Raw genomic sequence first — 14,395 nt, forward strand, 5'->3', positions numbered from 1 at the left:
ATCTTAAAAGAATTTGTAATAAAATATTTCAAAACATTCCCCAGGAACAGTGAACAAGAAATACACAAACAGCTACTGTACTCAGATATAGGTTCAGCTCAATTGTCTGGGGAAGGTTAAGGTTAAAGTCACAGGAAACAGCTGGTCTCAGAGTGATGTGTGCAAGCCTTTCAAAGAGACACTTATGAACAGCTCCTCACAAGCCAGACATCACCTGAATTCTAAAACATTTTTATTAACTGTTTCCATCATTTTTAAAGATCGAAAAAGTCTGATGTCAAGATCTTCAAAAACAACTTTCCATTTGAAAAAAGGCTTTACGATAAAAAAAAAAAAAATGGTTGCGGTACTTAAGTTTCAAAGGAGTTACCAGGTGAAATGTAGTTGGTAAACAATAGTAGTCAGCACGGGGGTAAGACCCATTTAAAAACTACCCTACCGGGTGTTTTTATTGTAATTCAAGTTTGAAATACCGAGGAGCTTTTTCACAGAATAGATTTAAAATTAAAGCCATAACAATTGGCAAGGGTAGTCATGTGTTGTGGGTCTACGAATTCAAACTCTCCAGAATGGCGTGCCAATAATACCCACATTGTACTCTAAATACCTGCATATTCAGCGGCCTATTCCTGTGTTGCCTACAAAATCAGAATAATTTAATCCTGCATGTAGAAATAACTACTTGAAGTTGAGATACTGATTTCAAGTAATTACAGATTTTAATGCAGACTGCGAATTTCCGGTGTCAACATGTTTATACATATATAGCAAAAAAAGGCCACTACATGTTAACTGCGTACAGCAAAATTCAATTTTTCCACTTTCAATTTCCACTGAAAAACGCTGTTATCCTCTACAACGAAACAGCAAGTCCTTCTATTATATGGGGTAGTGGACTAACCTACACTACAGCATTATCAAGGTCCACTTAGGTTCTTAGCATTTATCTGAAATAAAAGTCTGAAAATGGGGAATCGAGAAAGCATTTCAACTTTTGAGAATAAAAGTTCATAAACATACCTTTTGTTGAATTCCAGCTTATGTGATTTTTATGTAAATCTTGCAGGTGATGAAAAGCAAAAAGCAACCAATCTCTCTGTAGTGTTTAGCCTGTTCTTTTAAGACTATGGGTCACCTGCCCCGGGAAATTTCTAATTGAACAAGGAATCCATGGGGCAAAGTAATCGTTTTTTCAAAGGTGGGTCAGAATGGAACATTTCTATCTTCACTTCAACAGGGAAGCAATGAAATGTAATCCTTTTGAGTTATCACATTTTTGGTAGATGCTACCGTGGTCTCTTATCCTTATTTCATGAGATCCTTAGCCTGTGAATGTGTCCATGTTTTGACTTTAGAAATTTTTAAAGCATGTTATTCCTGTGTTGCCTCTAACACCTAAATATGTATACACAGAGCATCTTCATTCCTCAAATGTTTTTTCAGCATGACCAGTGTGCAACTGATATTCACAGTTTATAGAACCTGTCTTCTAAGAAAAAATACTTTTAGCTAAACCTCTATAATCATGACAAGAGATTGATTAAAATGCCAAGATAAGAAACAATTTATTATAGAGAGAAGAAAAATTTCTCATCCAAAATATAGAAATCTGTACAACTTTGCCACAATCAATATACATGAACTGTACAAATTTACACCAGTTCATAATTTACCAAATAAAAGATGACTAACAAAGTTCACAAAATAGATGGTGGTTTGTGGAAAAGACTTTTACCCAATTAAGTACAAGGAAAGTTACAAACCAGACCTCCACTTTCTAAAAATAAGAAGTTTACTCAGTCTTAGAAAACTACAAGCTAGCAAATGTACAGAGAGCTGGCTGGTGCTACCACCACAGTTGAGACAGTGTCTTTTTTAAGGGTCTTTTTTAAAGCCTGTTGCCATGGCAGATTCTGGTCACTTGCTACTTTCAAGGCCAAAAACACAATACAAGGTCTGACCATTTCCCCAGGTCATGCTTACTAGTTTGTCTTTATGTACATTTATACATATTTTAAGTGCTAGGTAAAAGTCTTGTAAAATTTCCAGTACTACCATGTTTAAAACGTTCAGCTTTCCTATTGAGCTGCCAAAAAGGTTAACAGTAACAATTTTCAAGTGTAATAGTGCAAATTCCTCTGCGAGATTTACTGCAGAGAAAGGTTCTTTGAAATACAGATTTTCTTTAAAGGGACTGATGTAAAAATTCAGGTATGTCTGGGAGAAACTGAAACCACCCTAGGACTTCCCTCCCTAGCAAATAAAGTGATCATTTACTTGGACTCACAGGCTATTAAAATTAATCATTGAAAGGTACTGTCCAAACTATGGCACTGTCACTTAAAAAATTTTTTTTTTACCATTCTATCTTGTGCCAGATCTTCACAGCTGTGACATGGTTTAAATTCCATAATCCATCCCCAAGAGGAGCCCACCCAAAGCAAAAATCAAATTTATCCATCATTATAAGATGATCCATCCACAGACTATATCTTAACCTGATACAGTCATCATATTGTAGTTTTTGGAAGGGCTCGTTCTGCCCAAGAGAAGTTCCTCCTTACAGCTGATTCGGCTGTCTACCATTTGCACGTTGGTGCTGTTTTGAGTGCTACCTCCTGCTGGTGAGGCTTCATACAGCACACAGATGGAGCCATCCTCTCCAATTCTGTAGGACACTTCGTAGGGGTCAACCCAGAGTGTGAGTTCACTTGGGAGAAGCCTGAACAGCTCCTGACTGCTCAGTCCAATCCGCTGTGCTGCCTGTCCAATCAGAGGATCCATTTTATGGTTGATGCGAATACAACGGTAACCCGATCCCTTGCATGGCTTTTCTGGGAACCAGTGATGTTTATAATGTTCTATAGAAAAAAAGAAGAACAGAGAAACAACGCTTAGGATCGTTAGCTCCCAGTGTGATTTCCTCCTACCCCAGGATCCCTTGAGGAGCGAAAATGAAAACTATCAACTTTTTAAAATGTCCAGGATTGCATCCGTTGTTGTGTATGTGCGGGGATGGAGAAAAAGCGGGCAGGGTTTTAGAAATAACGCAGTAGTACGGGACAAAACAATCTCCAGGAACCAACTGGTTGAGCCGCCAAAACAGGAATCAGGCGCGCAGCCTCGGCCAGCCGGGAAGCCAGTGGCACCTATGGCCAGGCGAGAAACTGTTTACTTTCTCCACCCCACCCCAGATGCACACAATGGAGTTGGTGGCTTTGGAGATGAGAAGCGCCATCGGACTGTTAACCCCGAAGGGAAGAAAAACAAGCAACCCTAAACCACGCTCTGGGAAGGGCTGTAATTGTGCCGGTGACAAATCCGATGATTAATGGGCAGGAGCAGGAGGCGCGGGGAGACTGCACGTCCGTTCTGAGCTGGCTCCGGAGCAGTGGCGCGGCTTCCCACCCCGGGGCTGGGCCGCCGACCACGCAACGGTTGGAGAGGACTGAGGGAAGGGGGCGTCGAACCCACCCCAGCCCCGCGGCTCCTTTGTCCCCAAATCCGCCGACGGTCCACGGACCGCAGCTCCCGCCTCGGTGGGTTTAAGTTTCTTTGTTGTGCGTGTTTTCTTCTCCACTCCGTTTTGCCAACTGGGGGGAGGGGGCGCCCTCCGTCCAGCCCCCAAAGCCTCGCGGGGAGCCGCTGTTAGCGGCCACCCAGCGCGACCACACCGGTCCCGCGGTGGGGCCCAAGCGCGACCGGCCCCGGGGCGCTGCCGAGGTTCCCGCAGCCCCGACGGCCGGACTCTGACCCAGGGATGTGGGGCCCGCGTCCCTCCGACGCCCTCGCCCTGCTCACCTGCCAGCAGCTCCTGCAGGCTCTGGCTGAAGGTCTGCAGCTGTCGCTCGCTCGTGAGCCCCTTGGTACGGAGGAACTTGGAGATGAAGGACACGGCGGCGGCGATCTCGCCTATCATGGTGGCGGCCCGGGTGTAGAAGGGATGCATGGGGGCGGCGTGCGGGGACGGCCCGGGGCGGCCGGGGCTCGGCGGCGCGGCCCCGACGGCGGAGCGGCCACCCCGGGCTTCCTCACCGGGCAGAAGGCTGAGAGGAAGAGAGGGCGTGAGGGGCGGACGGCTACTTTTTTTTTTCTTTCTTTAGACTAAAAAAGTTATTTTCGAGACAGGAGGCGGCAGGAGAGAAGAACAGACGAGCGATGGCGGCCTGGTCACATCGCTCGGACCTCCCCAGCCGCCTCCGCCTCCAGCTCCCCAGCATCCGAATATCTCAAGAATCGCATTTCCAGCTCCAAGAGGCGAAGAGATGCAGGCGCCGTGCAGCACCCTTTATAGTGCCACGAAAAGGAAGTGGCGTAGCTGGAGCGTGACGGCCGACTCCAGCCAATCCGAATATCGCACCATTGTGACGCAAGCCGGTTCGGGGCCGAAAGGGGCGGGAAAAGAGTCCAGGAGGCGGGTCCAGAGACAGGGAAGAGAGGGAGGAGCTGACGTAATCCGCTTGTAAACAAATAAACCCGGAGTGGCGGCTGGAGACCCAGTTGCTGTGTCGAAGGACGGAGGGAAGCGAGGGTGCGCGTGTGAAAGCTCCGCCCCCAGCCCTAGCTCCGCCTTCCCGCTTCAGCAGGTCCAGGCTCTGCGCCAGTGCATCCTTCTGCAAGAGTGCGCTGCCTGGGCCCGCTTGCCCTGGAGTGTAAGTGCTGGATAAATAAGAGCCGCCTGGCGCAGGCTGTGTCTACTCTCGCGCCGCCTTCTCAGATCGGGCTGCATGTTCCCACTCCGTGTTTACATCTCGTTCCCGCTCCGGATCTCGGTGACTGGCTCCTCAAGCCGGAGGCGCGTGTGGTGCCGGGCGATGCGGGCTCCAGCGCTGTGTGTGCTGGCGGTGCGCTCCGCGAGTGCGGGGGAAAGTGGAGGGAACGGTCCCGCGGGGCGTTCAGTCCAGGGAAAAAGACTGCAGCCTCGGGGAGCCAGGGTCCCTCGCAAACGAGCTGCCAACGCCGCGGAGCCGTTTCTGCTCCACCCTAGGGGAAGAGTAGTGGGATATCTTTGTAAAAGTGTAATTGCAAAATAAGTAGGTTAGTAAGGCCATTTGTGGTTGCTGTTTCAGTAACTTCACCAGTCAATGAAGAGAAGAGTGGAAACGTTACTGGATGCGGACAGGAGAGCCAGTTACTGAAGGCAAATATAATAACGCAGATCCTGTAAAGAGTGGTCTGTATCCAAAAAAAAAAAAATCTGTACAATGTATTTTAAAATTTGTGTACACAAAACCAAAGATTTTTCTTTTTTACCTAGTCCAAATGCCCTCCTAGCCTGAGTCCTGCTCTTTATAAAAATAAAATAAAAAGAATTTGAAGCTTGTGAAAGTATTAAGTGTAGACATTTTAAGTTTATTTGAAACCCTACCGGAAAAAAAAAAAAAAAAAAAAAAAAAACAACTTAGAAACCAGTGTAGCAGGAAGGCGGGAGCCTGCTAAAACGATTAGGCCTAGGACAGGGTTAACCCCAACTCCATTAAGGAGAAGGGGGAAAAGAGAAAAAAAAGATGAAGGGAGGCAGGCAGATGGAGAAAGCAAACAGGAGGCAGAAGTTGAACTCTACCAGATGGAAATAAATATCCCGACCTTAGTTGGTCATCAATATTGCAAAACACACCACTTTGAGTTTTTTTTTTCTTTTTAATACTGAGCTAAAGGATATAGAAATGAAGCAAAAATATGACATTATAAAACAGGATAAAACGTTTTATTGTTTAAAAATATGTAAAACTCGATTTGAAAAAATAACTTCTAGATTTTTTCATTAGGACACATAACTAAATAGTTATGTGTGAAAAAATTAAAGATAGTGGGTTTTTTCTTCTAGAACTTTTCAGATAGAACTATGCTTAAAAATAATAATAATTTCACTGAAGGCATGAAACCTCTTTTACAACTCAAAAAGAAGATAGAGAAGCAAAAGAAAATTCATGAAATTACTGTAACATTAGAATAAGAACTCCTGGTCTCCCACCTAACCTGACCCATCCTTAGTTCCCTGCGTTCACTTACATTGTCGTTCATGTGTCACTGAGTACAAATTAGAAGTCAAGTGAAAGTTTTTATCTTCCAAACCTGGTCTCCAACTTGGCCTCTCGGTCATGTGCTTAAATTGACTCATCTAAAACACAGAAATATTAAATCAACAAAATGCTAGGATTGGACTCAGACTTCCCCCAAGCCCTTGTTCTCCACACTATTTTTAACTGCCTGCACTAGCAGCAGCAGGACCCCTTCTGAAAGCCTTATAAAACCAGTTGAACAGGGTTAACAGAAAGTTTAACCCACAGACTCAGGGAGAGTTACTTCCCGCCCTGAGTTTTTTTTTATTGTATATGTGTGTTTCCCACCTTAAATCATCCCATTAGGAGACAAATTGATTTGAGAAACTATAGCAATTTTTAACCTGGGAAATCTAGAGAGTACTCAGGAAAAAAAACTGGAAATAAACATTAGTCTTAAACACAAGTCTTAGATGGTGCAGAATGTTAATTGCTAATAGTTTTCAATTCCTGACATATATACGTTTAGTCACATTTTCTGGAAGTTTTGTCAGGCCCTTCCCATCTGGGAAACAAGCAGGTATTTCTTGACACTTTTTGAATTATAAAGGTGCTTTCTGTGTTATGCTAAGTTTACCAAGGCTCTCCCAAGTACTGTGTTATTATCATGCAATTTGATAGTAATTTATGAAATTTCTTTTTTTTTTTTTTTGAGACACAGTCTCACTCAGTCACCCAGGCTGGAGTGCAGTGGCACGATCTTAGCTCACTGCAGCCACCGACTCCCGGGTTCAAGTGATTCTCCTGCCTTAGCCTCCTGAGTAGCTGAGATTACAGGCATGCACCACCACACCTGGTTAAATTTTGTATTTTTAGCAGAGATGGTGTTTCACCATGTTGGCCAGACTGGTCTCAAACTCCTGACCTCAGGTGAGCCACCCGCCTCGGCCTCCCAAAGTTTAGGGATTACAGGCGTGGGCCACCACGCCAGGCCTGTCTAATTAATTTCTAAAACTTAGAACATTTCTAATCAAAGTATTAAAAATCTTAGGAATGCTGTCAAAACAAATTCAAAAAAATGAGCCTGGGTTTTAAAATAAGTCGACAAATAAAAGCACAACTATTAGATATTGTTTCCCCAGTTGGACCCGCCCTTTCCCTGAAGGCACATTCAGGGCCAGGGCCTTCCAGACCGAGCCAGAGGCAACCTGCCTGTTGCTAGTCAGCTAGCTGCAGTCACTAAAGTTGTGCCTATTATGCACCAACTTCCAGATAGAGTGCTAGGTATCTAGAAAACTCACAACCAATAAGTAAAAAGTCAAGTGAGAGAGTTCTTGATGGAGTGTTGATGGCAAGTAGAAACAGGGCATTTATTTATTTGTGTGTTTCGGGGCAGAGGAAAAATAAGAAAGCCCCGAAAGTGAACAATCTCAGCTAAGCCAATGAAAGTGATCCAAGATTAGTTCTCCTTGGAGGAAAGGAAAGGGCCTGATCTTGGAGTATCATAAAGGTATAAACCAAGGAGGATAAGTATTGTTGAAAAAACTGGTAAATGGAGGCAGGCATAGGGTACTTGAGAGTATTTTTAGCAGGCAGATTATATGATCAGCTTTATTTATCTTTAAATAATTTAGCTTTTCTTGTGGGTTTATGTCTTCAACTAGAGACCTATGCCTCTTATTTATCTATTTTTTGGTTACCCACAGAAAGGAGGAGACCACTTTTAATTGCCTCCCCGCTAACACCTGACTTGCTTTGCTTGCGTAAGTATCCAAGGACACAAGCTAAGACATTTGCACTGGGTTTAGATCTACTGCGATTCAGAAAACACAAAAGAACTTGCAATCAGAGGGTGACACATAATGATTTTAGACAAAACTCAGTTTCTTCTTGTGGAAGCTATTCAGATTGTTTGGAGAGTGGGAGGAAAAAGGAGTGAAGCGTTGCTTAACAACAAAAGTAATAATGCAGGTTATTATCATTTTATCATTAACAATGCATCAGTGCTAAGTGTTTTACATGCTTTTTGTTGTTGTTTTTTTTTTTTTTTTTTTTTTTTTTTTTTTTGAGACTCACTCTGTTGCCCAGGCTGGAGTGTGGTGGTGCGATCACAGCTCACTGCAACCTCCGCCTCCTGGGCTCAAGCTCATCTTTCCACTCAGCTTCTTGAGTGGCTGGGACTACAGGCGCGTGCCACCACGCCTGGCTAATTTTTGTATTTTTTGGTAGAGACGGGGTTTCACCATGTTGCCTAGGTTGGTTGTAAACTCCTGGGCTCAAGCGATTCACTCACCTCAGCCTCCCAAAGTGCTGGAATTACAGGCATGAGCCACCGCACCCTGCCATGCTTTCTCATTTAATTCTCTAAGAAACTCAATCAAGTGAGTACAGTTGACAGCATTTAACATATGAGAATACACTCTTAAAGAAAATAAGTTATTTACCCAAGGTTTTACAACCAGATTTGAACTCTCAGTCGTGGACTACAAAATTTGAGCTCTAAATACCTGGTAGGGTTTTCAAGGGAGTTCCTGATACTGGCTCTCCTAAAAATGACCTTGAGAAAGAAAACCTGATAAAGTTAGAAGGCCATCTGGAGATGAGTAGAGATAGTAGAAGAAAAAAAAAAAATCAAAACTCAAGGCAGCTGAGGGGACATCTCATAGCTGACATAAACTGGAAGATACAGCTACATTTATTAAAAGGCCCACTGGAAAATGAAACAAAGAACATATTAAAATGTTAATCTGCCAAATAATTTAACTGGAATGAAAATTATCCCTAGGTACAGATAAGAGAAAGTAGCAAAAGTGCTTTCTATTTAAGACCATTTCAACTTTTCATTTCCCCTTTGGCCTAAATTGACAAGAGGAACGAGGGGCCTGGTCAGTTCCACAGTCTCTCTTACCCAGCAACTGAGGGGAGCCCTGGAGGGTTCGGTGGGGGAGGTGGGAGGGCAGCCAGGAGGGATGGTTTTGTGTCCAGGTCACTGTTGAATCTGATCAGTGGCCTCCAGGAATTCTCACTCAACTTTCTATTGCATAGCTGCAGGGCCATTTCTCAAAGCTGGGCTCCTCCCCAGACCTTTTCCTTCCTGGTGCCAGAACCTCCTGGCCTATCTCTTTTTAAAGCTCTCACCTTCTATTTTGTCACAGGAGGCAACTCCCTGGGTTACTGAGTGTTTATCTGCACCTTCCCAGCCCACCAAAGACCTCTTCAATTTTAAGGTTTAACAGTAGACAGCCGGGCGCGGTGGCTCACGCCTATAATCCCAGCACTTTGGGAGGCCGAGGCGGGTGGATCACTAGGTCAGGAGATTGAGACCATCCTGGCTGACACGGTGAAACCCTGTCTGTACTAAAAATATTTTAAAAATTAGCGGGGCGTGGTGGCGGGCGCCTGTAGTCCCAGTTACTCTGGAGGCTGAGGCAGGAGAATGGCGTGATCCCAGGAGGCGGAGCTTGCAGTGAGCCGACATCGTGCCACCGCACTCCAGCCTGGGCGACAGAGCAAGACTCCGTCTCAAAAAAAAAAAAACAAAAAACAAAAAACAAAAAACCTAAAAAATCCCACATTTTTTTCAGGTATATATCGTATCCAATAGAAATCTCTTTCCTTAAAAGAAAACGTTAGCACATCAATTGAATAGGTAAAAGCTGCCTTTAAAATGAACTAAGTTTTCAGTGAGTTGTTAATTGCTTCCTTTAGGTTCTATAGTCTGGGTAAACTCCATTCTTCCCAGTTTCTGAGACACTAAGCAAGCCAGAGATACTCTTGTCCAGTAATGGTGTCCACATTTTGCTCTCAAGAGAGGGGATAATACTCAGGAAGCTTGGTAGAATACCCACATAATCAAATGTTGGCATATTCTATACTTTATTTTTACTTTATTCTACACTGTATTTTTAGTTTTTCTTTTATTTTCAAAGAAAAACAGCAGGGCTGGGCGTGGAGGATCACACCTGTCATTCCAGCACTTCCAGAGGCCACAGCAGGAGGATAGCTTGAGGCCAGGAATTCAAGACCACCCTGGGCAACACAGTGAGAACCCCCTGTCTACAAAAAATAAATAATTTACCTGGGGTTGGTGGTGCATGCCTGTAAGTCCTAGCTACTTGGGAGGCTGAGGCAGGAGAATTTGAGGCTACAGTTAGCTATGATTGTGCCACTGCACCCCAGCCTGGGCAACAAGCGGGAACCTGTCTCAGAAAAAAAAGGAGAAGAAGAAGAAGAAGACAAAACAGCAACTTTTTTTTTTTTAATGGAAACTCAAATATATAATCTCAAAGTAGATTAGAATTTAAGTGCATTAAATTCTAATGTACTTAATTTAATTTAATTCTAATTAGAATTTAATGCATTAAATTAAGTGCATTAAATTTTTGTATTTTTAGTAGAGAGGGGGTTTCACCCTGTTGGCCAGGCTGGTCTCTAACTCCTGACCTCAAGTGATCCGCCTGCCTCGGCCTCCCAAAGTGCTGGGATTACAGGCATGAGCCACCATGCCCAGCCAAATTGCATGTTTTTTCTGATGAGGATGAGGATAAAGTGAGAGCCTCCCCACTATTTTGTGTTCTCTTATCCATTTGCTTAATAAATACTTATTTTCCCTAAGTGAAGCAGAAGCAGTCTTCAGCTAGATAACATAGTGGGCCTTCTGAATCCTCAAGTTCTGCACTCATGAATTCAACCAACCATAGATTGAAAATATTTGGAAAAATCCCTGGCACGGTGGCTCACAGCTGTAATTCCCGCATTTTGGGAGACTGAGGTGGGAGGATCGCTTGAGCTTAGGAGTTCCAGACCAGCCTAGGCAACATGGCGATACCCCATCTCTACAAAAAATATAAACATTAGGCATGGTAGTCCCAGCTACTTGGGAGGCTGAGGTGGGAGGATGGCTTGAGACTGGGAAGCAAAGGTTACAGTGAACCAAGATCGTGCCACTGCACTCCAGCCTGGGCAACAGAGGGAGACCCTGTCTCAAAAAAAAAGAAAAGGAAAGGAAAATATTCGGGAAAAAACGAAACAATAAAAAATAACAATACAACAATAAAAATAATACAAAAAATTAAAATACAGTATAACAACTCTTTACATAGCATTTACATTTTATTAAGTGTTGTAAGCAATCTTGAGATGACTTAAATTACAGTCATGAGCTTAGTGACATTTCAGTTAATTAGAGGCCGCTTATAAGAAGATTCTTCCCCTAAAATTATAATACCATATTTTTACAGTTCCTCTTATACATTTAGTTATGTTTAGATACACGAATACCATTGTGTTACTATTGTGTACAATATTCAGTACCTTAACATGATGTATAGTTTGTAGGCTAGGAGCAAGAGGCCATATACCATATGCCCTAGGTGTGTAGCAGGCTTTACCATCTAACTTTGTGTAACCGCACTCGATGATGTTGGTACATGATGAAATCGCCTACTGACGCGTTTCTTAGAACTCTCTTTAAGCAATGCATGACTGTATACAAGAGGATGTGCATAGGTTGTATGCACATACTATGCTATTTTATATTGGGGACTGGGGTGGGGCATCTTTTAATTTTGGTATCCTTGGAGGTTGGGGACCCAATTCTCTGAGGATACCCAGGGAGAGCTGAGTTCACAGTCTGATGTGGTTGAATGTTGTTGGGTCAAAGAAAACAATTCCCCAAAATATGACACTTCGCCATACTGACTGCTTTGGAAATTGAAAGTCCTGAAAAATTAACCTCAGAACCACAGTATCTCTGTGGCCTTTCTCCTTTCTCCCTGCCTCTCATATCCTCTTTCCCAAAGCACCAGGAGAGACTCTGGAATTTCCTTATCTGACTAAGAAAGCTTAAGTGCAGTTGTCTTAATACTCCCTCCCAAGAAATCTGGTCAAATAACCAGGAAAGATCAACCACCAGAGAAGAGCAGAGGCTGAAGTTACTATGCTAAGACAGATTTTTCATCTATTCTTCTGAGCGCAGCTCCAAGCAATTACCTGGGGGACTCTATCTGTGAAATATGACAATGGTTGTTTTTGCCCAGATCCACTCCTCACGGTCCCATAGTGTCTGCCTTCAGACAGTCTCCCTAACCTATCCATTCTCCCGAATGAGTTAATACCTACCAGAACAATTATCTACATTTCCCATCTCCCCTTGAGAAAGGGTATATAAGCATCTGAATCTGTGATATTCTGAAATATACATTTGGTTTCCCTCCTGCTTCCTGGCATACAACCCCTAAAATCCTTGGAATCTCCAAAGTTCTTTCTTTTTGTATGCTAAACTAGACTGATCGCTTCAGGGTGGGACTGGTCACCTGAAAGCCAAAAGCATGATTAGAGGGTTGGGACTTTCAGCCCTACCTTCTAACTTCCATCGAGGGGAAAGGGGCTGAAAGTCCACTTGCTCACCAATGGGTTAATCAATCATGCTTATGTAATGAGGACGCCATAAAAACTCAAAAGGACAGGGTTCAAAGAGCTTCCAGATAGCTGAACATATGGAGTTTCCTGGAGGGTGGTGGGCCCAACGAGGGAATGGAAATTCCATGCCCCTTCCCCTATACCTCACCAGCCCAGATAGAAGGTCTTGGGAATCTCAACTTGAAGCCAGTAGACCAGAAGTTCCAGAGGCCTGCTTCTTGATGACTAGATAATGAAAAGAAAAGAAAAGAAAAAAAAAAAAGAAGAAAGAAAGGAAGAAAGAAAAAGAAGTTCCAGAGGCCTGAACTTGCTACTGGTGTTTGGGGTGGTGGGCATTTTTGGGGTCTGAGCCCTCAACATGTAGGATCTGACACGATCTCCAGGTAGATAGTACTGGAATTGAATTGAAGGACACCCTTTTGTGTTCCCTGTAGAAGTGATTGGTTGGTTGATGGTGGAGAGAAATTCCCACATATTTTGGGGTCACAGAAGTCTTCTGTGTTGGTTGTTATTGTGTTGGTTTAAAAGCAGAGGAAAACATGGTTTTAGAATTTTTCTGAAACAGTACCACACTGGGTATTATGGTAATTACTCTGTGATTTCCGCCCCATGCATGTTAATAAATTTGCATACCTATTCTCCTGTTTTACCTGTTGTCAAATTTTCAGTGAACCTTCAGGGGGCAAAGTGAAAGTTTTCCCCTTGACCCTAAAATATGAAAGCAAAGCATCCTTTTATTAGCATTAAAGCATGTATTAAAAATATTCCGTATTTGCATGGTTTTTATTTAAACCTTCATCAAGCAAAATGTAGAAAACATTATCTTCTGAAAGCCAATTTGAATTTTAACTGTAATGCTGATCATCAAACTCGAAGAATGGTTGCCATGTGTTTTTTGTTGTTGTTGTTTGTTTTTAATGTCCGACCCTACTGCTTATTTCACAAGTAAATATAAAAAGCAAAACAGTAGTAAAAGATAAACCATTAGAGTACTCAAGGAATGGTTCTTTTCTTGGTTTTCTCCCTTGTAGAAACAAAGCTGACTGTACACTATTTAGATGATGGGAGATTGTAATAGTTAAGAGAACTTCTATCTTTATACTCAAAAAGTTCTATCCTTAGTCCCTTTGAACAGATGATGATCTTGCCTTTTTTTTAAGGAGCTTTATTGAGATATATTTTACATATTATAAAATCCTCCCATTCAAGTGTACAATTCAGGGATTTTTAGTTAATTTACTGAGTTATGCACCATTACTATAATCAGTTTCAGAACATTTTCATAACCTCTGATACAATTTCAACTTGCCCCCTGCCTCCTGCCCCCTGCCCCGCCACTGTCCACCTCCTCCTCCACCCCGCCCCCAGGAAACTGCTAGTCTATTTTCTGTCTCTATAGATTTGCTTATTCTGGAAATTTCTTATACATAAAGTCGTATAGTAAGTGGTCTCTTGTGTCTGACTTATTTTGCTTAGCACAATGTTTTTGAGATACATCCACGTTTATCATGTATCAATAATTCACTATTGATGTACTTACCTATTTTGCAGTTGTATCTTCCCAGAATTTTCTCCTGAGGAAAACTATCTATCAGGAAAGCTTAATTGTATAGTTGCATGCCAGGCTCCACAGACTTTTGAAGGGTATTTCTACTTCTTTCCATGGCCTTTCCCTTTCAAACATTCTTCTCTCTTATCTAATGCCTTCAAGATGTCATTTCTCTATGGCTTAACCTAGGCAGTCCCCTCCTAGCCCCTTACCTGATGCAGGATTGATCGTGCTCACTTGTGGTGCCTAGCATATTTCATATACCCACACCCACACCCCAACATCCAACTGCACAAGGAATAGGTTAGCTGAATGAGAGGGAAAGCTGCTTATTCAAGACACTCACTTCCTGGTAGTCCTCGGGAGAGGGAGAGACACACATTTCAGATTGGAAAGAGAGTAATGAGCGGACTGTGGTTACATC

General features: G+C 43.0%; 1 protein-coding gene across 1 annotated transcript; it reads right to left on the reverse strand.

The window, feature by feature from the left end:
* Positions 1-1,540: 1,540 nt before the first annotated feature.
* On the reverse strand, positions 1,541-4,259 carry BTG1 (BTG anti-proliferation factor 1). The gene is made up of 2 exons (XM_005571849.4): positions 3,802-4,259; positions 1,541-2,861 (listed from the first exon to the last, which is right to left on the reverse strand). The coding sequence occupies exons 1-2, from the start codon at positions 3,947-3,949 to the stop codon at positions 2,494-2,496; spliced, it is 516 nt and encodes a 171-aa protein (XP_005571906.1). The 5' UTR covers positions 3,950-4,259; the 3' UTR covers positions 1,541-2,493.
* Between the last annotated feature and the right edge of the window lie 10,136 nt (positions 4,260-14,395).

This window comes from Macaca fascicularis, chromosome 11 (assembly GCF_037993035.2).
Source record: "Macaca fascicularis isolate 582-1 chromosome 11, T2T-MFA8v1.1".
Classification (NCBI taxonomy): Eukaryota; Metazoa; Chordata; class Mammalia; order Primates; family Cercopithecidae; genus Macaca; species Macaca fascicularis.